This window comes from Astyanax mexicanus, chromosome 5 (genome assembly GCF_023375975.1).
Source record: "Astyanax mexicanus isolate ESR-SI-001 chromosome 5, AstMex3_surface, whole genome shotgun sequence".
Classification (NCBI taxonomy): Eukaryota; Metazoa; Chordata; class Actinopteri; order Characiformes; family Acestrorhamphidae; genus Astyanax; species Astyanax mexicanus.
The window spans coordinates 33,069,726-33,095,940 of record NC_064412.1 but is presented as its reverse complement, the minus strand read 5'-3'; the positions used below and the strand labels follow the sequence as shown (position 1 = coordinate 33,095,940).

The 26,215-nt window shown below is 36.6% G+C and overlaps 1 protein-coding gene across 1 annotated transcript in view; it reads right to left on the bottom strand.

The window, feature by feature from the left end:
* Positions 1–26,215, bottom strand: part of LOC103032203 (voltage-dependent T-type calcium channel subunit alpha-1I) — a 269,335-nt gene that overhangs the window by 146,969 nt on the left and 96,151 nt on the right. Inside the window, exon 7 of the mRNA XM_049479328.1 lies at positions 4,480–4,801. Within this exon, the coding sequence (XP_049335285.1) occupies positions 4,480–4,801 (322 nt within the window). The remainder of the gene's footprint in view (positions 1–4,479; positions 4,802–26,215) is intronic.

Genomic DNA, 26,215 nt, shown 5'->3' with positions numbered 1-26,215 from the left:
GCTGCTGCACCTAGCCTTAGTGCTGGAGAAACTTCACTGAAAAACTCATTCTTAGACAAAAAAATTGGAAATCTAAGCTTACTGTAAATCAATAAAAGTGCTCTGCTCACCCAAATAAACAGTTTTCAGGAGAGAAATCTGTGTAGATTAACATCCATAGCTCGTTTGACTTAGATTTTTTTTTTTTTTTTTAAGAATTACAGTTTTTTTTTATTAGCCACTCCCCCATTGGAAAGGAAACATAGCTACACCCTTGCTCACTTTGATGTAGACATTTTTACTAATGTTGCTTAAAGCTCCACTAGGTAGGATTGAGATTTTGTGCTCTACAGTTGTAGAGTGTAATAAATGTTTCAGGCCGATTAGTTTCTCTTTCTCGTTTTCTGGCTTTCACAGACATATTAGGTCTCTTTTCAGCTTCTGCCAGAGTGTCTGTATGATAGTTTGTAAAGAATGAACCAGTAGTCCTTGTAGAACTGTTAGAACTAAAGGTCGGAAAGCAGGTCGCAGTTTTTGTGAGCGTTGAAAACTAACAGAGTCTGGTTTGAGCTCAGAGGAGCTCCGGCACAGACACGAGAGCAACCCCAATTCCTCCTATTACACCTCAGTGGAGCGCTGCAGTGAGTTTCAAGCTGTAACTTTACTTCTTTAAAAAGATCAAAAATCAAGGAAATCCTACCTAGTGGGGCTTTGATGCACTTTTTAATCCGGTGCGTCTTATGTATAAAAATAGACCAGAAAATAGACGTTCTTTGATAGTGCACCTTATAATCTGGTGCGTCTTATAGTCCGAAAAATACAGTACCTAGTTTTATACATTTGTGAGAAAAGCAGCAGCAGCAGCAGTAGTAGAAATAGTAATAGTAATAATAGTAAAACTGAGAGTAATACTAGTAGTTATACAAGCAGCAGTATAATTAGTCATTATAAAACACCTTTAACCCTTTACTGTCCTGCTCAACCATTTGGTAGAAGATATTTAGAGTCACAGTCTCAATGAAAAAGGTGTTGAACTTAAACCTGATTGCGCCACCTGCACCAAGATGTCATTATGTCCTTCAGTATTATGTCTTTTTTTAGTTCTAATCCATAAATTACTACACATATGTTAATTGATTTGGTTGATTTTTTGGAGGTAAGCATGTCATTTTCAGTATATTTATGCACACTAACACTACATTTTAGAACACCCCTCTTTATTAGTTGTGCATTAGCAGTGCTGTATGGCCCAGACAAAGCTGTTTTTTTTTTGTCGTCTTATCAGTGACTTTATTACTGCAGTTCTTCACCTGTCAGACCTCTAATTCTTCTCTTCACTGCTGAAACTGAGACTTAGTACAGTGTTGAGCTGAGCTAAAAGCATTTCCATGTGGGTCAGCCAGATCTGACTTTTCCTGTACCAAGTAAATGTTTGTTAAAAATCACCCCGTCTTTTTTAATTGGGAATTTGTACCATTTCTGTTTTTTTTTTTTTTTTTTTTTTTAGCAAATAAATCAATTGCTTTTTACTTGGTGAGGACATTAAATGGTTTAAGTACATTATCAGACCTTGAAAGTCATATTGCACCTATAAGCTTGCATCTTTATTTGTCTGTATAGATACAAAATAGCAGTAGAAGTTGTTGTTTATAGTAGTAGTAGTAGTAGCAGCAATAGTAGTAGTAGAAATATAGAAAAGTAGTAATAAAGGTAGCAGCTGTGGAGGTTGTAGCAGTAGCATTAGTAGAAGTATTAGTCATGTTTGTAGCTATAAAAGTAGCTGTAGTACTACTACTAGTAGTAATAGTAATAGTAGTAGTAATTTTAGTAGCAATACTATTTGCAGTAGTAGTAGTAATAACAATAGTAGTTGTGGCTGTAGTAGTTATACAATTAGCAGTAAAAGTTGTTGTTGCAGTAGTAGCAGTAGTAACAGTATTAGAAATACTGTTAATGGTAGTAAAATTAGAATTATTTGCAATAGAAATTGTAGCAGTAGCGATAGTAGTAAGAGGTGAAGTAATAGAAGTAGTAGTGTTAGAAGTAATACTACTAGTAATAGTATCAGCATTAGTAGTAACAGTAGTAACAATTATGTTCAAAGTGAAGTACTGCTGTTACTATATGTAGTATGTTTGAAGTAATACTGTTTGCAGTAGAAGTTGTTGTAGTAGTAGTAGTAGTAGGAATTGTAGTAACAGAAGTAGTAGTGTTAGTAGTAATAATAGTAGTAGTATCAGCATTAGAAGTAACAGTAGTAGAGGAGTAATAATAAAAACAGTAGTAGATGTAACAATCATGTTCAAAGTAAATGTATTTTACTAACTGTAGTAGTAACAATAGTAGAATGATGTTAATGGTAGTAAAATTAGAATTATTTGCAATAGAAATCGTAGTAGTAGTGATAGTAGTAAGAGGTGAAGTAATAAAAGTAGTAGTGTTAGAAGTAATACTGCTAGCAGTAGTATCAGCATTAGTAGTAACAGTAGTAACAATTATGTTCAAAGTGAAGACAGTAATATGTAGTATGTAGTATAAGTAATACTGTTTGCAGTAGAAGTTGTAGTAGTAGCTGTAGCCTAGCAGTAATTTTGTTAGTAATATTATTTGCAGTAGTATAGTAGTTGAAGTAATAGTAGTGAAAGTTGAAGTAATGGAAGTAGTAGTGTTAGTAGTAATAATAGTAGTAGTATCAGCATTAGGAGTAACAGTAGTAACAATTATGTTCAAAGTGAAGACAGTAATATGTAGTATGTTTGAAGTTATACTGTTTGCAGTACACTGTTAAAAAATGTCTGTGAAAATTACAGTGAAAAACTGTGAAATGGCAACAGAAATAAACCGTAAAGCAAGAAGAAGCTTATTGTTGTAGAATAAACATTGAATTACCATAGATTAAAAAACTGTGAAAAATGTTAATTTTAATTGTTTTAACATGTGAAATATATGGTGAAAAGCTGAAATGGTGACAGCATTGGACAGTCATATTAAAAATAGCACATTACTGTATTATTCACGGTGTACAAACCTTCAATAAAAAACATGCCGTCAATTATATTTTTTACCATTTTAAGATGTGAAATATACACTGTAAAAAAAAAAAATCTTGTCAAATTTACGGTGAAAAACTGGCAGCTGTGGTTGCCATTTTTTCACAGTAAAAAATACAGTGATCTTGTAAATGGCTTCACGGTAAGGTATATTATCACTTGTAAAAACAACAGTTTGAAAATGCTGCCAGTATTTCACAGTAAAATAAACAGTTGCAAATGTATAAGATATTACAGTTGAATTCTTGTCAACAGTAAATTTCATATTGATAAACCGTTTTGTTTACAGTATATTCTTGTGAAAAAAAGTATATTACATTGTGAAAAGCAGGGTCTGAATGGGATGTAATGCAGCTGTCTATGGGGCGTGGCTATGTTAATTAGATGTTTAGTTCAGAGACATCACCATGATGTAGTTTCATAGCGGTTTTATCCACCTGCCTGGGTTTTACATTATGTGTATATAAGTGATTTCACTCTCCGAGCACATCTCTGTGCTGTAAGTGAGCAGTTAATGAAGCGCTTTTGAAAAAGATAATGCTGTTTAAAACTGTATGTTGTTTACAGCGTGACTCAAAGTTATTGGACAACCACAAAAATTTGCCATAAAATTGGACAATAAATGCTGTGGAATGGATCATTTTTCACTTAAAAAGCAACAGGGTTACATTGTGAATTATACAGCTATACCATGAGCCTATATACACTTTCACCGTTATTTTAACAGTAACTCCTCTTTATTAGTACATTTTCAAACAGTTGTTTTACAAGTGTTAATATACCTTACCGTGAAGCCATATACAAGATCACTGTATTTTTTACGGTGAAAAAATGGCAACCACAGCTGCCAGTTTTTCACCGTAAATTTGACAAGATTTTGTTAGAGGTAAAAAATACAGGAAAGGGTATTTTTATGTAGAACACTGCTATGCAAAATTAACATTTAATTTGTGTAAACTTGACAGATTATTATTGCAATTTAGCAGTGATTTCAATCACTGTAAATTAATAAAAAAAAATTTCAGTAGAGTTATTTACTTATCGTCTGTAATTTTAACAGGAAAACTCTGGTAACCACAGCTGCCAGCGTTTTCCTGTAAAAACTACAGTTTTTTTGTTTACAGTGTAGTAGTTGTAGTAGTAGTAGAGAAAGTTGTAGTAACAGAAGTAGTAGTGTTAGTAGTAATTATAGTAGTAGTATCAGCATTAGGAGTAATAGTAAAAACAGAAGTAGACGTAAAAATCATGTTTAAAGTAAATGTACTGTATTAACTGTAGTAGTAACAGTAGTAGTAGTCATAGTAATAGTACTAGTAGTATTTTTCTGTGCCTGTTAACTGTCTATGCTTACATCATTACACTCATCCATCCATCCATCCATCCATCCATCCATCCATCCATCTCTCTACTCTTTCCTTCACTCATCCATCTCTCCACTCTTCTCTCTGACCTTGATGATGTTTCTGAACTCTCTCTCCTCCGTTGATGTTGGCTCTGCTTTTCTGAGGTCGGGTGGGTGAAAGGTCACGGGGGCGGCGCCGGAAGGCTCTGAAGAGGGCGGCGGAGCGTCGGCGGGCCTTCCGGAGGATGTGGCAGGCCAGCTGGAAGAGTTCCTCGTAACAGTCCCCCGGCTCGGCCAGAGAGGCCAGCGTGCTGGAGGAGAGACAGGCCGCCCGCTGCTCCTGCATCAGCTGATGCTCCCTCTGCTTCGTCTCCGAGAACTGAGTCGCAATCACCACCAGGCACAGGTTGATCATGAAGAAGGAACCCACCTTTCAAACACAATAGAGATAGAAAGATGATTAGAATGTAAAACTCTTTATTAGAATAATATTGGGAAATTAAGGTATTAGCACTAAAAAATAAGCCTGTCCAACAACTATTTTTCCATTTTTTTGGATAAACAGTATATTATATTGTATACTGTTGTATTTCAACAGCTTTTTTTGTTACAATAAAATACTTAAATCTGCTTTATTTAGATCTGATAGTCTTAATTTATGAAGGCACTTAAAATAAACTAACTTAAAACAAATAAGATTATGTTTGGAAAAATTAAAAATAAAACTGAAGACAAATATATATATATATATATATATATTTAGAGATAATTTATAATGAAAAAATTTATAATGAACATCCCCACCTCTACAGATGACAGAACAAAGTTAGGGAAGATTTTGGAGGAGCCACACCTTTAGACCTTTGGACACACATTTGATCTGCTCTTGATTTTTAAAGTAAGTTGCATCCTTGTGGCAAAACAAACTGTACGAAAGAATGGAGGAGAAATGTTTGAGGTGTTTGAGATTTTAAAATATAAGATCATCTGTACTGTAAAAACTGAAACTTAAGCAGAGGTGGACCATGCAACATGACAATGACCCAAGCTGTTCCAGGAACTTCGCCAAAGAATGTCTTAAAATGAAGAACCTGAGAGTCCTAAAATGGTCAAGCAGTCGAGAACACTGTCAAACATCACACAGCTGAAAGAATTCTGCATGGAGAAGTGGGGAAAAAAAACATTCTGCCAGTCAGTGTCAGAAAGTAAGGACATTACTTGTTTTAAACAGTTTTATGTGTTTAATTATATAACTTCCATCTCCTCATACTTTTAAAATAAAGATCAAATATCTATATTTTTAAACATACTGGAAAAGCAAAGGTTTTTTACAATGTGTCGGTTGAATTTGGGATCCCATGAAATGGACCCTGTCATCAACAGCACACTAAGAGCTGCTCCTGGGCTTCGTGGTGAAGGTCTTGAATGATGAAGGGATGAGATCACTGATAAAAAAAAAAGCCTCAAAACCAGTCTCTTACTGAAAATCACCCTCCCCGTCTTTTCAGGGCATCTTTTCAGACACTGCCAGCCTCTATATATCTCTTCTCTCTCTCTCTCTCTCTCTCTCTCTCTCTGCCACCCACTCACACATCAGCAGCAGTGTCATGGAGCTCGGACAGAACCCTGACAGGTTCATTACAGGCCCTGCTCTAGTCACAACGCTGTTTCCTTCACTGCTCAAAACACTGAGTTCTGTATGGATGACTGAATCAACATGCACTGTTGGTCTCTTAACCTAAAGCTCAGTTCAAGTGTATTGAGGACTATCTGTGCTTTGAGATGGCTGGATGTGCAGGGTGGTATGTTTTTGAAAGGTATTTTTTTATATTTCTTTTATGCTAAATAACATATACAGAGGTTGGACAATGAAACTGAAACACCTGGTTTTAGACCACAACAATTTATTGTCGACGGACAGTTCTGGTGGAAACAGGAGAGTTGAGGTGCACATTGAATTCTGCCGTGATTTGATCAGCCGTGGTTATAATCTTTTTTGGATACAATCCGGATTAGCACCTGAACATCCCTTTCAGACAGCTTCCTCTTACAGTATCCACAGTTAATCCTGTTGGATGTGGTTGGTCCTTCTTGGTGGTATGCTGACATTACCCTGGATACCGTGGCTCTTGATTCATCACAAAGACTTGCTGTCTTGGTCACAGATGCACCAGGAAGACGTTCACCAACAATTTGTCCTCTTTTGAACTCTGGTATTTCAGCCACAATGTTGTGTGCATTGCAATATTTTGAGCAAAACTGTGCTCTTACTCTGCTAATTGAACCTTCACGCTCTGCTCTTACTGGTGCAATGTGCAATTAATGAAGATTGACCACCAGGCACCAATTTAACCATGAAACCTCCCACACTAAAATGACAGGTGTTTCAGTTTCATTGTCCAACCCCTCTATATGTTCCATCACAACTCCAGTTCATGTCAGTTTGTATTGCATCTTAATTTATTTCGAATTTTATCTCATTCGCTGTGCTGTATCTATGTCTGATTCCGACACGACACATCTCTATATTTATATTCATATTTATATATTTATATACATGCTTTTCACGATGAGTAATGGGCTTACATCTCAATTTATAACACTGTAATCAAACACTGTAAAACTGAGGGCGCTATATTAGCGATCTACAGGCGAGCTGCCAGCCACATGCCGCAGAGCTTGATTTAAGGCGTCAGTGTGTCTTTGCTATCATAACAATGGGAAAAGTACGACTTGCGTGGCTCGAAACACGCAAAAGGCATGTATTAATGGAGAACTCCGGCGTGAAATTTACTGTAGGTGTAGAACATCATGATAAACAGGTTAAACTGGTTGTAAACAGTGTTTTAAGTTTTCATAAGCTTGACCTTTTAAAGGTGTAAAAAGCAATTTATCTGCATGGGCAAGAATATGCCCCATATCACCCAGTCTAAAGGTTGTTTGTACAAACAGAATAAAATTGCTGGATTTTAGAAAGCTGCAGGAAAACAGATGTGGGATATTCAACAAAGGCTACTACTCTTTATCATGTTTTACTACACCCAAAGTCAATTTCACACGGAGTTCTGCTTCAATTATTTGAATAAATCTTGGGTGTGTTTTGGGCGTAACGTGCAATAAACCTATTATTGTGTCACTTGCTATTTTCTTTAAAAGCCAGATGCGCTCTGACCTTAGCGGATTGCTATTTCTGGGATGCAGCAACCTGGATGTGTCTAACACATTCTGTTTCTGTTCATTCTGTTTATTGTTGATGCAAAAGTTTACATAGCTGCAAACAGGCACATGCTATGGGTTTATGCACTGCTGCGTGTCCGCGTGTGCATAACAAGTGGGGTTGTACATGCACTGGGGATGCGTTTGTGTTGACAATTCACTGTCGAGATAGCAATGAACGTCTGATGGTTGTTTGACTGTTGTCTAGGTTGCATTCAGTTAGTGGAACACCTGTGTTTTCCTTTGCCAAGATAGCAATTTATAGCCAGACATTTACCTAAACACACCCCATTTCCAAACCACCACAACCATCAGCATAGATACATATTCACAAGCTCAGTTTCAGCTATTTATAGACTGTAAGATAGCAACAAGCATCATGACGATGATGGTACAGGGTGAAAAATAGGGCCAAGAGTGTTTTCCAGGAATTTCCATGCCAGGAAACTAAATTCTCTAAATTGCCCTATGATTTCCTTGAAAGGAGAAGAACACGACCAGAATAAAATAATGGATTTCATTTTTGTAAAAACAAAATGCTACATATTATGAAATGATAAAAATCTTAAAAATCCTAAAAAAAGAAGATGAGAAAACATAAAATAGAATGCAGACTCTGACTGTATTATTAATTATAGCTGTATTATTAAACCAGTATACTGATTAATACAATAAACACTGTTAGTACATGTCTTTGAAGAGGGGGTCCTTCCTTTTTGAAGCCTTTAAATGCTTACAAAGCTCTGATTGGGTACCTGCATGACTAATTCTGTCTCTGTACACACACACACACACACACACTACTGCACATGGATTCATTGAGTCACATAAGCATCAACTCGCCATTCAGAGCCTTCAACAGGCATCTGAGGGCTAGAGTGGACAATCAGCAGCAACTGCACAATGGACGCTAAAGTGAAGTACCTCTGATTGGGGTTCCTGAGACTAAATGAAGCCGGAATGAGGTATAACGAGCAGCACACTGTGTGTGTGTGTGTGTGTGTGTGTGTGTGTGTATGCATGTATTTGCTTAAATGTGTGTTTGTGTGCCGTGATTGTCCCTCTACATTTTTATACCAGACCCGATACGACTGGAGAGGGAGGAAGCCCTGATTGGGTGCTATCATTCAGTTCATTTACATTGTGAGATGTTTACATTGTGTGTGTGTGTGTTTGTTCATGTGTGTGTTTTTGTGTGTAAGTGTGTAAGCTCTGATTGCCTTTCATGCTAGCTTCAATGACAAAACACATCACTGTATATAAGAGCAGTGATGAGATCTATTGTTTTGCCATATTTCTGTGTCCGAGCTTCCGAGCTCTCAACCTTTTTATGATGTATTTATTTTTTTACACAGTGTTTATTCTTAATATACAGTTGCAAGGAAAAGTATGTGAACCATTTGGGATTATACTTGAATATGTGCATAAATTGGTCATTAAATGTGTTCTGATCTTCATCTAAGTCACAACAATAAGACAAACACAGTCTGCTTAAACGTATACACAAAAAATATATATGTTTGCATGGTTTTATTGAACACAGCATGTTAACTTTCACAGTAAGGGGGGTGAAGACCTAGACTAATGACTTTTCTAAGGGCTAATTGGAGCCAGGATGGGATGAGATTGGATGTGTTGGTTAAAGCTGCCTATAAAAAATCACACACACACACACACCAGTTTTGGGTTTGCTGTTCTTAAGAAGCATTGTTCGATGTGAATCATGCCTCACACAAAAGAGCTCTCAGAAGATCTACGTTCAAGAATTGTTGACTTTGGTTGGAAAAGCTGGAAAAGATTACTAAACTATCTCTAAAAGCTTTGATCTTCATGTGTCCTCGGTAAGACAGACGGTCTACAAATGGAGAAAGTTCAGCACTGTTGCTACTCTCCCTAGGCGTGGTCGTCCTGTAAAGATGACTGCAAGAGCACAGCGCAGAATGATCAATGAGGTGAGGAAGAATCCTAGAGTGTCAGCTGAAGACATACAGAAATCTCTGGCACATTCTTAAATTTTTGTTGACAAATCTACAATAAGGAAAACATTAAACAAGAATGGAGGACGCCATGGGAGGACACCAAGAAGGAAGCCATCAACAAAAAAATGTATTCCCAAGTTAACCAAGACATTTTGCAGAAAAACTTAAGACCGTCTGTCAGCCAACTGAAGCTCAACAGAGAATTAATGATGCAACGACCCAAAACATAGAAGTAAATCAACAACAGAATGGCTTCAACAGAAGAAAATACGCCTTCTGGAGAGTCCTGACCTTCTCAACTCAATTGAGATGCTGTGGCATGATTTCAAGTGAGCGATTCACACCAGATATCCCAAGAATATTGCTGAACTGAAACTGAAGTTTTGTGAAGAGGAATGATTCAAAATTCCAGGTCTGATCTGCAACTACAGGAAACGTTTGGTATAATGTTTAGTTTGATGACTGAAATTTCAGGACCTGGAGGACATAACCCCTCCTCTTCTTGTCAACAATTAGTTAGATAAATTTATGTCTTTTTCATTTTTTCTGGTATTTTTCCTTCAGCTGTCTTGCCTGATTCAGTCGTTGAAGTCCAATAAATGCACTTTACACTTATAGCGACTGGACAAACACTGCTCCAGCACTGCAGTTCCCAGAAGGCATCTGTCCATGTCACGTCTCTAATCTCAGCCAATCACAGACCATTTTCATGCCTAATACAGTCTCTTTAGCCCAAACCCCAAAGGAAAAACTCTACTTCGCCACTACAATTCCCAGAATGCATCTGCCAGCCTCATGTGTCGTTGGGCTGAGCCAGTTACATATGCCGGGTTTTAAATGCTAATTACAAGCATTACTAATTACTGTGCACTGGGGTGTGTTTATGTTTTGTGTAACCAGTGTTGCTGTATATGTGCTGGGGATGAACTGTTGACAACACATTGCCAAGATAGCAATGAACGTCTGGCGGTTGCTTCAATGATCTATGCAGTAGAACACAACACAGTATTTTGGCATTTTAGATTTGATAGGTTTGAATTTGCTCTATTTTGTGGGCAAACTGTTGCTTTAAGAAAGCAAAAAAATAAATAAATGCTTCACCCCATACATGCACACAACCCAGCACAAACATATGCACACACACACACACGAGCACACACACACACACTGCCTGAGGCTGCCTCACACTTGCTCACTCATAAAAGAAAATGACACACTGAAAAAGGAGCCAGGCGATTATATCATTCTTATTCAAACCTGCACATAAACACTCCCGGGCGATCCAGGCGAGCGAGAGCATCCGTGGGCAGATACACTCTGGAAGCTTGAGCGTGTGTGTGTGTGTGTGTGTGTGTGTGTGTGTGGGCCCCTGGGCCATTTCTGCGCGACGAGAAGCAGCAGCTGACGGAAACATGACTGATGTGTTCAATTTCAACCTCCCTGCATGTGCATTTAAAACATCCAACCTGCAAGCTCCTCATATTAATGGCAGCAATTATGAAGGGAGACTACACTGCTTGCACGAGTGTGTGTGTGTGTCTGTGTGTGAGTGTATGTGTGTGTATAAATGTGTGTGTGTGTGTGTGTGTGTGTGTCTTTAAGGGTTCTGAGGGGATTGAGGCTTGATTTCCACGTTCGAGTCGCACGTCCAGAAAAAGCCCCGAAATCATTTTATAGCTCTGTAAACATCAGGTCTTTGGAGAAACGTCTGATCTAACAGACTCTTCACAGTCTCGCTGCCCTCAGGGCATCCGTGTTTTTTTTTTTAGCATTTTTTTTTTCTTCGGGTCCTTTTAATAAGTGTAGTTGTTGACACGCCGGGGCCTTTTGTTTTGCGACGGCAATAGTGTGAGGCTGTAGTGGTATTACTTTTCCACAGAGGGAATTGTGAAGCGAGGCGCCGGCTCCCGAGCTGACATTTCGCATTGTTTAGGAACTGAGGCAGAAAAAGTTCGCTTAACCCGCCCCCCTGATGTGTGACCTGAGGGTTTTAGTTTTTGCAGTGTGTGTGGACTTAATGTAGTGAAGAAGAAAAATGCTCGCTCCTCGTGGATAGAGCTGCACTGCAGGAAAAGACGTCTTACATTTAGTGACACTAAGTGTGTGTCCTCACACTAGGCAATCCGTGCCGTACCCGGGCGTGGCTCAATCGACTATTACGACGATTCATGGTTAGGGTCAGATTTAAATTTTAGGATAAGGTTTAGGCTTAGATTTTAGGGTTGATTCATGGTTAGGTTTAGATTTATGGTTTAGGATAAGGTTTGGGTTAGGTTTTAGGGTTGATTTATGGTTTAGGATAAGGTTTGGGTTAGGGTTAGTTTCAGGGTTAGATTGAAGGTGTAGCATAAGGTTTGGGTTAGGTTTAAGTTTTAGGGTTGATTTATGGTTAGGATTAGGGTTAGATTTAAGGTTTAGCATAAGGTTTAGTTTAGGTTTAGGTTTTAGGGTTAATTTATGGTTTAGGATAAGGTTTGGGTTAGGTTTAAGTTTTAGGGTTAGATTTAAGGTTTAGGATAAGGTTTGGGTTAGGTTTAGGTTTTAGGGTTGATTTATGGTTTAGGATAAGGTTTGGGTTAGGGTTAGTTTCAGGGTTAGATTGAAGGTTTAGCATAAGGTTTGGGTTAGGTTTAAGTTTTAGGGTTGATTTATGGTTAGGATTAGGGTTATATTTAAGGTTTAGGACAAGGTTAGGGTTAGGTTTAGGGTTAGATTTAAGGTTTAGGATTAAGCTTGGGTTATGTTTAGGGTTGGTTATTGGTTGAGGTTAGGGTTAGTTTCAGGGTTAAATTGAAGGTTTAGCATAAGGTTTGGGTTAGGTTTAAGTTTTAGGGTTGATTTATGGTTAGGATTAGGGTTAGATTTAAGGTATAGGATAAGTTTTGGGGTAGGTTTACGTTTTAGGGTTAGATTTAAGGTTTAGGATAAGGTTTGGGTTAGGTTTAGGTTTTAAGGTTGATTTATGGTTTAGGATAAGGTTTGGGTTAGGGTTAGTTTCAGGGTTAGATTGAAGGTTTAGCATAAGGTTTGGGTTAGGTTTAAGTTTTAGGGTTGATTTATGGTTAGGATTAGGGTTAGATTTAAGGTTTAGGATAAGGTTTAGTTTAGGTTTAGGTTTTAGGGTTGATTTATGGTTTAGGATAAGGTTTGGGTTAGGGTTAGTTTCAGGGTTAGATTGAAGGTTTAGCATAAGGTTTGGGTTAGGTTTAAGTTTTAGGGTTGATTTATGGTTAGGATTAGGGTTAGATTTAAGGTTTAGGATAAGGTTTAGTTTAGGTTTTAGGGTTGATTTATGGTTTAGGATAAGGTTTGGGTTAGGGTTAGTTTCAGGGTTAGATTGAAGGTTTAGCATAAGGTTTGGGTTAGGTTTAAGTTTTAGGGTTGATTTATGGTTAGGATTAGGGTTAGATTTAAGGTTTAGGATAAGGTTTAGTTTAGGTTTAGGTTTTAGGGTTGATTTATGGTTTAGGATAAGGTTTGGGTTAGGGTTAGTTTCAGGGTTAGATTGAAGGTTTAGCATAAGGTTTGGGTTAGGTTTAAGTTTTAGGGTTGATTTATGGTTAGGATTAGGGTTATATTTAAGGTTTAGGACAAGGTTAGGTTTAGGGTTAGATTTAAGGTTTAGGATTAAGCTTGGGTTATGTTTAGGGTTGGTTATTGGTTGAGGTTAGGGTTAGTTTCAGGGTTAAATTGAAGGTTTAGCATAAGGTTTGGGTTAGGTTTAAGTTTTAGGGTTGATTTATGGTTAGGATTAGGGTTAGATTTAAGGTATAGGATAAGTTTTGGGGTAGGTTTACGTTTTAGGGTTAGATTTAAGGTTTAGGATAAGGTTTGGGTTAGGTTTAGGTTTTAAGGTTGATTTATGGTTTAGGATAAGGTTTGGGTTAGGGTTAGTTTCAGGGTTAGATTGAAGGTTTAGCATAAGGTTTGGGTTAGGTTTAAGTTTTAGGGTTGATTTATGGTTAGGATTAGGGTTAGATTTAAGGTTTAGGATAAGGTTTAGTTTAGGTTTAGGTTTTAGGGTTGATTCATGGTTTAGGATAAGGTTTGGGTTAGGGTTAGTTTCAGGGTTAGATTGAAGGTTTAGCATAAGGTTTGGGTTAGGTTTAAGTTTTAGGGTTGATTTATGGTTAGGATTAGGGTTAGATTTAAAGTTTAGGACAAGGTTAGGGTTAGGTTTAGGGTTAGATTTAAGGTTTAGGATTAAGCTTGGGTTATGTTTAGGGTTGGATATTGGTTGAGGTTAGGGTTAGTTTCAGGGTTAAATTGAAGGTTTAGCATAAGGTTTGGGTTAGGTTTAAGTTTAAGGGTTGATTTATGGTTAGGATTATGGTTAGATTTAAGGTTTAGGACAAGGTTAGGTTTAGGGTTAGATTTAAGGTTTAGGATTAAGCTTGGGTTATGTTTAGGGTTGGTTATTGGTTGAGGTTAGTTTCAGGGTTAGATTGAAGGTTTAGCATAAGGTTTGGGTTAGGTTTAAGTTTTAGGGTTGATTTATGGTTAGGATTAGGGTTAGATTTAAGGTTTAGCATAAGGTTTAGTTTAGGTTTAGGTTTTAGGGTTAATTTATGGTTTAGGATAAGGTTTGGGTTAGGTTTACGTTTTAGGGTTAGATTTAAGGTTTAGGATAAGGTTTGGGTTAGGTTTAGGTTTTAGGGTTGATTTATGGTTTAGGATAAGGTTTGGGTTAGGGTTAGTTTCAGGGTTAGATTGAAGGTTTAGCATAAGGTTTGGGTTAGGTTTAAGTTTTAGGGTTGATTTATGGTTAGGATTAGGGTTATATTTAAGGTTTAGGACAAGGTTAGGGTTAGGTTTAGGGTTAGATTTAAGGTTTAGGATTAAGCTTGGGTTATGTTTAGGGTTGGTTATTGGTTGAGGTTAGGGTTAGTTTCAGGGTTAAATTGAAGGTTTAGCATAAGGTTTGGGTTAGGTTTAAATTTTAGGGTTGATTTATGGTTAGGATTAGGGTTAGATTTAAGGTATAGGATAAGTTTTGGGTTAGGTTTACGTTTTAGGGTTAGATTTAAGGTTTAGGATAAGGTTTGGGTTAGGTTTAGGTTTTAGGGTTGATTTATGGTTTAGGATAAGGTTTGGGTTAGGGTTAGTTTCAGGGTTAGATTGAAGGTTTAGCATAAGGTTTGGGTTAGGTTTAAGTTTTAGGGTTGATTTATGGTTAGGATTAGGGTTAGATTTAAAGTTTAGGACAAGGTTAGGGTTAGGTTTAGGGTTAGATTTAAGGTTTAGGATTAAGCTTGGGTTATGTTTAGGGTTGGATATTGGTTGAGGTTAGGGTTAGTTTCAGGGTTAAATTGAAGGTTTAGCATAAGGTTTGGGTTAGGTTTAAGTTTTAGGGTTGATTTATGGTTAGGATTATGGTTAGATTTAAGGTTTAGGACAAGGTTAGGTTTAGGGTTAGATTTAAGGTTTAGGATTAAGCTTGGGTTATGTTTAGGGTTGGTTATTGGTTGAGGTTAGTTTCAGGGTTAGATTGAAGGTTTAGCATAAGGTTTGGGTTAGGTTTAAGTTTTAGGGTTGATTTATGGTTAGGATTAGGGTTAGATTTAAGGTTTAGGATAAGGTTTAGTTTAGGTTTATGTTTTAGGGTTGATTTATGGTTTAGGATAAGGTTTGGGTTAGGTTTAGGTTTTAGGGTTAGATTTAAGGTTTAGGATAAGGTTTGGGTTAGGTTTAGGTTTTAGGGATGATTTATGGTTTAGGATAAGGTTTGGGTTAGGGTTAGTTTCAGGGTTAGATTGAAGATTAGCATAAGGTTTGGGTTAGGTTTAAGTTTTAGGGTTGATTTATGGTTAGGATTAGGGTTAAATTTAAGGTTTAGGACAAGGTTAGGGTTAGGTTTAGGGTTAGATTTAAGGTTTAGGATTAAGCTTGGGTTATGTTTAGGGTTGGTTATTGGTTGAGGTTAGGGTTAGTTTCAGGGTTAGATTGAAGGTTTAGCATAAGGTTTGGGTTAGGTTTAAGTTTTAGGGTTGATTTATGGTTAGGATTAGGGTTAGATTTAAGGTTTAGGATAAGGTTTAGTTTAGGTTTAGGTTTTAGGGTTGATTTATGGTTTAGGATAAGGTTTGGGTTAGGGTTAGTTTCACGGTTAGATTGAAAGTTTAGCATAAGGTTTGGGTTGGGTTTAAGTTTTAGGGTTGATTTATGGTTAGGATTAGGGTTAGATTTAAGGTTTAGGACAAGGTTAGGGTTAGGTTTAGGGTTAGATTTAAGGTTTAGGATTAAGCTTGGGTTATGTTTAGGGTTGGATATTGGTTGAGGTTAGGGTTAGTTTCAGGGTTAAATTGAAGGTTTAGCATAAGGTTTGGGTTAGGTTTAAGTTTTAGGGTTGATTTATGGTTAGGATTATGGTTAGATTTAAGGTTTAGGACAAGGTTAGGTTTAGGGTTAGATTTATGGTTTAGGATTAAGCTTGGGTTATGTTTAGGGTTGGTTATTGGTTGAGGTTAGGGTTAGTTTCAGGGTTAGATTGAAGGTTTAGCATAAGGTTTGGGTTAGGTTTAAGTTTTAGGGTTGATTTATGGTTAGGATTAGGGTTAGATTTAAGGTTTAGGATTAAGCTTGGGTTATGTTTAGGGTTGGTTATTGGTTGAGGTTTCGGTTAGTTTCAGGGTTAGATTGAAGGTTTAGGGTTAGGTTAGGTTTAGATTTTAGGGTTGATTCATGGTTAGGGTTAGATTTAAAGCAGCACTAGGTAGGATTTCCTTGATTTTTAATCTTTTTAAAAAAGTAAAATTACAGCTTGAAACTCACTGCAGCGCTCCACTGAGGTGTAATTGGAGGAATAGCGGCCCTCTCGTGTCTGTGCCGAGGCTCTTCTGAGCTCAAACCAGACTCTGTAAGTTTTCCGAGGCGGCCGCGACCAACGCTGCGACCTGCTTTCCGACCTTTAGTTCTAACAGTTCTACAAGGACTACTGGTTCATTCTTTACAAACTAACATACAGACACTCTGGCAGAAGCTGGAAAGAGTCCGAATATGTCTGTGAAAGCCAGAAAACGAGAAAGAGAAACTAATCCGCCTGAAACATTTATTACACTCTGCAACTGTAGGGGGAGCCCACGAGCACAAAATCTCAATCCTACCTAGTGGAGCTTTAGGTTTTAGGTTTAGGATAGGGTTTGGGTTGGGTTTAGGTTTAGGGTTGATTTATGGTTGAGTTTAGGGTTAGATTTAAGGGGTAGGATAAGGTTTAGGCTTGGGTTTTAGTGTTGATTCATGGTTAGGATTAGGGATAGATTTAAGGGTCAGGATAAGTTTTGGGTTATGTTTATGTTTTAGGGTTGATTTATGGTTAGGGATAGATTTAAGGTTTGGAATTTAGGATTGATTCATGGTTAGGATTAGTGTTAGATTTAAGGTTAAGGATAAGGTTTGGGTTATGTTTAGATTTCAGGGTTGATACATGGATGAAGTAAGGCTTAGGTTTAGAGTTAGGTTCCATCCAGAATCATCCGAGTTAAATTGCTTCTAGTTGAAATTCGGTTGAATGTTAGTTTAATATTAGTTGAGCATGACACATCCATAAATAACCATCCTAGTACATAGTTATCCTGAAGTTTTAAATACTTTTTCTATTAGATTTTCCATTCTACATTTTTTTTTTCCAATTTCCAGTTTGGGCATAGTGTAAATTTGGTATTTGGTGTTTGTTGTTTCTCAACTGAAAGATTATAAAGTTATTTTATGTTGCTGTTCTTGTAAAATTACCTTTTTAGAGATGAGCTTTTTTGCATGACAGTGACAATATATTACTCTTACTCTTATTAAAGTACTTTTTGCAGAAGAAAAAAAATTGTGGCAACTCATTATCAGTGTACTGATGTGGGTGGACTCTTTTCACAGATTGTCATGGATACCAGAAACCTGGAATATTGCTGTAGCACATAGTCATTTGCAATATGCCGTAACGGCCCTTCAGCACCGACACACGTTTCAGAGTTCCGAGCGTTTCGAGCGTTTCGAGCGTTCCAGCATTCAGAATAGCAATCTGAGACAATGTACCACCTGTTCTTCTTTCTTTCTTTATTTCTTTCGTTTTTTTCTTCTCTGAACGGAATAAAATGTATTCCCCTGCTGATTGCTTATCTATCTCCCTTAACACTTTTCTATCATTCCTCCAGAGTGACGCTCTGCCCTTCCTCCAATCTGACCACGGACCCCGAGTTTATTCCTTCATTTTCTGCAGGTGAAGCAGTGGAGCTCTGCTGTCACACTTATTCAATCCTGCTGATAAACACTCCCAGGTGAACAATGCGGCAGAGAGTGGCCGCAGGCTGAGACCGAGGGAGTGTGAAGGCTTTTGTGTGTGTGTGTGTGTGTGTGTGTGTGTGTTGGGCTTCTAGACTGATTCTGCCACACATGTAGTATCTGATGCAAACATAACCGATGTGCTCAATTTCAAACCTCCAGCATAAGTGTTTAAAGCAGCCACACTGCAAAAAAATCCATTGCCAAAAACTAGACAAAATATATGCAAATTATGACAAATATATGTATATTAAGCAAAAAAATCTGCCAACGGGGTAAGCAAAATTTTCTTAGTAAGATTTCCTACAAAATTAGCGAAGTAACACCTAAATCAAGCAAAAAAAGTCACTGTTTTTGGACCCAAGAATCAGAATAACTTGATTGCTGCTTGATTGTGCTTATTTTGAGTTCAAATTACTTAAAATAAGGTACAAATTCTAAGTAAGAATGATTACAGGAAACTGCTCAGATGGCTGATTTCTGACATCAGTCACAATGTAGTTTCACAATGTAAAACGTACAAAAAAAAAAAAACTACGTATGGCACCATAAACAGCTACTATATTAAACATCTACTAAGTAGTAGTAAGTTCCTTAAATGCAAAGTTAGACTGAAACAGGATGTGCATCAAGTAACCTCTCATACATCATACTAATACACTGCAAAACATCCAACAATCCATTGGCAAAATCTAGACATAATATATGCAAATTAAGACAAATATATGTATATTAAGCACATAAAAATCTGCCAATGGGGTAAGCAAAATTTTCTTATTAAGATTTCTTACAAAAAGCAATCAAAAAGTTTCAAAATCAGTAAAGTAAGACTTAAATCAAGCAACGATAACTGTTTTTTGCCTTTAGACACAAGCCTCAGAAAAACTTGAATCCAGATTTCTTATGCTTATTTTCAGTTCAAATTACTTAAAATGAGGTGAAACTGACTCGGATAATTATTCATAACATGCAAAATATGCAAAACAATCTAACACTTACAATGCTTAGTAAGACAAAAAGTCTTACACTGCAAAAAAACTAAATCTTAGCAAGTGAAATTTTCTAAATTTAAGGCAGTAAATCTTATTTTCCTCTCTGATAAGACTTTTTGTCTTACTAAGCATAGTAAGTGTTAGATTATTTTACTTATTTTAGGGATAATTATCTTAATCATTCTTACTTAGAATTTGTACCTTATTTTAAGTAATTTAAACTCAAAATAAGCACAATCAAGCAGCAATCAAGTTATTCTGATTCTTGTGTCCAAAACCTAATCAACCTAAACCTTTGCCCCCCAAACATAATCAAGTGTTTGCAGTAATTTGCAATGAGTCTTTCATAGCTCTGTGGAGGAATTTTGGCTTCACTCATCTTAACTTGTCACGTCTGGTGCTGTAGGGGCTTTTGTTACCCCCACACTTAACTCCAACGGAGGTTTCCAGTTAGACAACTACACTACCCAGAACGCACCACCCGCTGACATCACACATACTCCCAAACACGTGACGCCTCACCTGCCCCGTCCAGGAAGTCCTGAGTTCTAATTTCTAGCAGTATAAAAGGACACTCCACGCACACCTGTGTTATTTTCTCTGTTACTATTTTTTTCTGTATGACCTTGTTTTCTCGACGCCGATTTTTGCCTCTGCCTCTGATTGTGGATTTTTTTGTGTATTACTTGGACAGTTTACATTTTTTTATTTGTCTCCTGTTTATGGTATGGTCTCATCTTCATGGTTCCTGTTTGCTGGTGTTGCCTTATTTTTGTATTTGACTACCCCCATTCCTAACTCTGTTTTAATAAACTGTAAACTCGTTCCTGCGAGTGTCTGTATTCCATCCCCACCATGACATAACTATTTAGAGGTGATTTGTTTTTCACATTTTTTCACCCTTTTTCACACAGGGCCATGTAGGTTTGAAGCTCATATTCAAAAACTGCATTTTGTTTTTAACTTGGGTGTTCTTTGACTAATATTTAAATTAATATAATATTTATTTTTGTTTGATGATCTAAAACACTTAAGAATGACAAACACACAAAAAAATTAAGGGGCAAACACCTTTTCACACAACTGTATTTAAATATCAATAAGGTTTTTTTTTAAATAAAAAATAATCAAATTGTATTTTTTGTGTGTTATGTGTAATTGCACCAAGCATGTTAAAAAAGTACTTTTAAAACATGCATTGTGGTGCAGTCACTTTTCAGATTGAATAATTTTAGTAATTTTAGCACAAATTCTCTTGCATTCTATTTTAATCCTACAAGCTCACTTTAGTTCTAATTCTGTGTTTCTTTGGTTTAACGATGAGTGAATGAACAGATAAAGACCTGCTAAGATAAAGATTGCTGTTCATGTTAGCAGTAGCTCTTGTTTTAGCACCACTGGCTGCACCATGTTCGCTCAGGTAACCAGCGAAAGCTATTGTAAAAAACTGAAGCTCAAGCAAAGGTGGAGCATGCAACATTACAGTGACTGGAAATATTCCAGTAAATACACCAAGAAATGTCTGAAAACATAGAAATTGAGAGTTTCAAGGTCCAAATCTTAATATTACAGAGAAGCTATGGGATGAGGATTTGAAACATGTTGGGCAACATGCGAGAAACCTTTTAAACATCACACAGCTGAAAGAATTCTGCAAGGAGGAGTAGGAAAAACTTTCTCCTACTTGATGTTATGGACTGGTAGATGGTATTTCAGGCTAAATAGAATATACTACTATTAAGTAGTATATATTTAGAAAATCTTATTACATTTTTATTTAGGATAGCACCAGAATTAACAAAACTTTTTAGGGCAATGTCTGTTTGGAAAGAAACTTTTCTAGAGGTTTTTCTTTAGGATATTTAAGAGTCTGGGAGGTTATACTTGCCAGAAACAGCTTTTGGTAGCTAAACTTCAGACTTACTAGTATACTTAGGATACTTAGGGTGCTTTCACACCTGCCTCGTTTGGTGCGGACTTTCGGACTTTTCAGTTTGGTCCGATTTTGGTCCGACCAAGAGAGGTGGTCTCGGTCTGGATCTTCTGAACCATGGCCCGGTTCGCCTGCAGTGTGAAAGCGCTTTTGTAGATGGTTCAAACTTTCGGACCAATTAGAGGAAGCTGAGCAACAGGAACCTTAACAACAGCAGCAGATAAAGAAAAATAACTGGAAAAGCAGGAAAAATGATTGGTGCGCTCCCTAAACTGCAGTGTGAAAACAAAAATAAGCGGACCAAATATATACAATGTAGCAAACACATGACCCTTGGTTTGGTCCACGGTCCTTAGACTTGTTCAAGCTGTTTAATAAAATAAAAAAATAAAAAAATAAAAACCCAGTTTACTGCAGCACTAGACGTAATCACACAGGTTGGGGAAACTGAACCCCTGACTGGACGTTTCACTTACGGCTAAATTACAGGTACACAGCGCTAGTTTAATCTGTCCAAAAACAAGAGCCTGACAGGCTGTTCAGCACAGTTTGTACTACTGCTTTAGTCTAGCTGTTACCCGATGTTCTGCACTGAATAAACCAGCACTATCTAGTTAGCTATAAACACACACACATGTTATACTTTATTTAGTTTCCATATACAATTCAATAAACAATAAGGAAACAAAATATTTCAGAAAAAATTGTCCAAACATAGTCACATACAATTCATACAGGGTGTTACAGCGTTTCTTGTGTTCTCTATTTATGGATAAAGAAAACAGCGCCTTTTCCAAATATGTATACTCCCAGTGATGGCTGAAATAGAGCAAAACTTTACTAGTTTTTTTTTAGCTTTTACTCTACTTAATCCCCCAAGACCAAGACCACGCACTGCCAATCTATGCACATGACCAAGACTCCCAAACACCAGGACTATCAGTTAGCATTTAAGTCCTACATTTTCAATAACACTAACCAGAGGTTGGTACTTCCTCATTTTTGAGATATATGACTCTTCCAAATACAGATCAAATGCACACGATATTTCATACAGCACAGCCGTCCTTTGACTCTGGGACACACAAACAATATCTGGTGTGTTAGCAATTCATGAAAAAACTTCAAACGGTACATCAAACCACTTAGATTTAACTATGGAATGTTTAAAAACCAGTTCATTTCTTGAATGTGGAAGTTTAAACTAATTTAAACTGTTGTTTAAATTAGTATTCTTCTTTTTTTACAACACAATTCATAGTAGGGGTGTGTAATGCTGTTTTGTACACAATACAGAGATTTAACAAATCCATATTGTAATAATAACAGTCTTCTAAAGCCTTTATAAAGTGTATGTTTCCTCTTTTTATATGAATTCAATAAAAATCATGCCCTTTTTAGATTTGAGATTTTCTTGTCATATTACATTTTTTGTATGTCACATTATATGTTTTGCTACATTATTATTATTGCTTTTATTAAATCCGAGTCTTGGTAAGTCATTGTTGATTACTGTTGATAACTAGACCAAAAAAAATTATAGAGTTTTTGTTTGTTTGTTTCTACCTCTTTTGTTTCTTACTGTTACTTATTTAAGCTACATATATGAAAAGTTTAAAAATCAATTTGTTACAACAGGGCAAGCAAACCAATTACTTTCCTAGGGCCCCGAAATGCCTTGGGGCCCCCAGACAACGATGGGTTATGAATTAAAAGCAACAACAAACTGTGCATAGTGAATACAGGATTGTCCAACAACACTGTTATCAGAATCCCCCTCAAGAGGGGCCAATACACTAGTGCAGACTTCCCACGTCTATAATAAAGTCTACATCAATAACAGCATACCACCAAAAAGGATGAACCACATCCAACAGGATTAACTGTGGACGCAAAAGGAATATTCAGGTGCTAACCTGGATTGTATCCCAAATCATGGCAGAATTTAATGTGCCCCTCAACTCTCCTTGTTTCCAAATTATTGTGGTCTAATTATTTCAGTTTCATTGTCCAACCCCTGTATATCCATGTTTGGTTAAAGAAAAAACAAAGAAAGTCAAGTAAAAAAGTGGGGTAGAGTTGTTCCAAGCCAGGTTCGTGGTTCCTGCAGTCGGCAAAATATGGAAGTTCAGCGATCGTGAAGCAGAGTAATCCAACAAGAAGCCAGAAAAGAAAGGAAAGAGAGAAAGAGGAAGGCTTGGCCCCCCCAAATGCTTTGCAATGTCCAAATGTCCAAAAACATTTGCAGTGTTCTTTCATAGTACCAAGAATTGTAATATTATTTTAGAGCCACCAGAAATAGACAGAAAACAATCAATCTAACATTTTCATGTGAAGAAACTACAACTGTGACTAAATCCAAACGATTTGAGGAAAAAGTAACTTTTGTTTGCCCACCGGAGCGCGATTAACCTAATTGGAAAGAAAACACAGATTTACGCTGCCCCGAGGCTTTAAAGTAAATCTTCAGCCTACCTCAAACGCAGTCAAGTGTTTAAAGTTTGCTGCTTCACAATTCCGCACCGGCGATAATGTCAGTAGCAAAGAACATACGCTAATGACCACCAACCAGCCCCAGGCAAACTGTGTTCTTTAATGCACCTATCAATTAAAGCCTGCAAACTCTTCATAAACCAGTACATGCACTGTTCAAAGCTTGTATACGCGTTTGTTGCTTAGATACTGCCAGACCATGCAGAAAACGGGACATTTCCAAAGAAAGGTAAGCTTTTGAAGACTCTTTGAATGCCCCTCAGTCAGGATTACATTCTGAAAAAAAAAAAAAAAAAAAAAACTTAGAAGTAAAGCTCCCTATCTGGCCATTAACTGTTTATTTACTCAGTAAAACAGGCTTGAAAGTTAAGCCAATCAATCAGTTAAAAAAATAACTAATAAATCATAACATTTGCTGGTGTATATCACAATGAATCACATTTTTCCTTTTAAATAATTAGAACCAACTGGTAGACGCTTGTTAGATTCAGTCAGTTACTGACACAAACCAGGGAATATGTAGGTAGCCTTCAAATAACTTATAACTTTTGAACTGTAAACAAAGTAACAAGAATTTAGTACCTAGAAAGTAGTGGATGAAGTATGTTACTAATGAATGTATTGGTGACTGGTCTCCCAGCTCCCTTGAGATCATTAACAAACCCTAAATTTGCTTGTATATATCACAATTAATCACAATTTTCCTTTGTAATTATATGTATTTTATTGTAAATTAAAAGAAACAACTGGTAGAATATTTTTAGATTCAGCCAGTTACTGACACAAACCAGTTTATTTTACTGGCTTTACGTATATTCGGAAGTATAATGTGCAGTGCAAAGAATTATTACTTAATTAGTTTACCTCCTTTTAAAGACACTGCTTATAAATGCAGTGAATATGTAGGTAGCCTTCAAATTACTTGTAACTTGTGAGCTGTAAAAAAAAATTACAAGAATTTAGTAACTAGAAAGTAGTGGATGAAGTATGTTACTACTGAATTTCTTGGTGACTGGTCTCCCAGCTTCCTTGAGATCATTAACAAACCTTCCTCCTTCATCAGAATCATCCTGCATGGAACTCCAGAGTGATGGCAAGTTATCTGGTCTACTTCCATTTTTTTTTAGCACTTTTTTTAAAGTTCCTTATCTGGTCATTAACTGTTTATTTAATCAGTAAGGCAGGCTTGATAGTTATGGTAGTCAATTAATTTTAAAATAAGTATTAAATCATAACATTTGCTGGGATTTATCACAAGTAATCACAAATTTCCTTTTAAATAATATGTATTAAACCAATAAGAACCAATTGGTTGAAGCTTTTTAGATTCAGCCAGTTACTGACACAAACCAGATTATTTATATTTATATATTTATAGTATAAATGCAGTGAATATGTAGGTAGCCTTCAAATTACTTGTAACTTGTGAGCTGTAAAAATTTTTTACAAGAATTTAGTAACTAGAAAGTAGTGGATGAAGTATGTTACTAATGAATTTCTCGGTGACTGGTCTCCTAGCTCCCTTGAGATCATTAACAAATCTTCCCTCCTTCCTCAGAATCATCTTAAATCCACAAGATGAGATCCTGCATGGAGCTCCAGAGTGATGATGACTGAAGTTATCTTGTGTACCTCCATTCTTTTTTACGACTTTTACTCCTTTACTCCTTTATGAAGTATGTTACTAATGAATTTCTTGGTGACTGGTCTCCTAGCTCCCTTGAGATCATTAACAAATCTTCCCTCCTTCCTCAGAATCATCTTAAATCCACAAGATGAGATCCTGCATGGAGCTCCAGAGTGATGATGACTGAAGTTATCTTGTGTACCTCCATTCTTTTTTACGACTTTTACTCCTTTACTCCTTATCTGGCTATTTACTGTTTATTTACTCAGTAAAACAGGCTTGATTGTTAAGCCAGTCAATCAGCTTTATTTGTGTGTGTAACGAGCAGAGGGCGTACAGATAGGATTGGGTGGATGACTGTTGACTGTTGTCACGGTTTTAATCAGTCAGTGGCGCACCTGTACTTGAACACACCTTATTTCCAGACCACCACGCTCAACAGCGTAAATACATTCCGTAAACTCCGTAGCTATTTTAATGACGTGGGCACAAGGTGTAAAAATAGACTGTTGACGGGGTATAACATAGCAATAAACATCGCAACACGTTTACTTGTTTGTTTAATAAATATTCTACCTGCATTTAAATCCACCCTCAATGTTATTTTAAAATAACTAATAAATCATAAAATTTGCTGGGATTTATCACAATTAATCACAATTTTTCTTTTTAATAACATGTATTTAATTGTACATTAAAATAAACAACTGGTAGAAGCATTTTATATTCAGTCAGTTACTGACACAAACCAGTTTATTTTACTGGTAGAAGCTTTACATATATTCAGCCACATTACATTAACATTCTAGAGTATCAAATCATTAAAATATGTCTGCTGAATTTCGATAAATTAATGTACTATAAATTAACAATATATTATCATTTTAGTTCAATGCTCCCTTTTATGTTGGAAGTTGGAGCATAAGCTGGTCATAAATATCCAAATATTGCTTTATAAATACATTATTAACTGCTTCTAAATGCAGTGAATATGTAGGTAGCTGTCAAATAACTTGTAACCTACCTGTAAAAAAGTAACAAGAATTAAGTAACTAGAAAGTAGTGGATGAAGGATGTTACTAATGAATTTCCTAGTGACTGGTCTCCCAGCTCCCTTGAGATCATTAACAAACCTTCCCTTCTTCTTTACTTCCTTTCTATTTTACCAAGATAGCAATAAGCATCGCAACACGTTTACTCGCTTGTTTGATAAATATTCTACCTGCGTTTACATCCACCCTCTCATCCCTCAACGTCCGGGACACTTACACCTACATTTTTTGCCACTAATCTTTTCACACTAACCAGGGATATTTTCTGAGTGGATTTCTGTAAG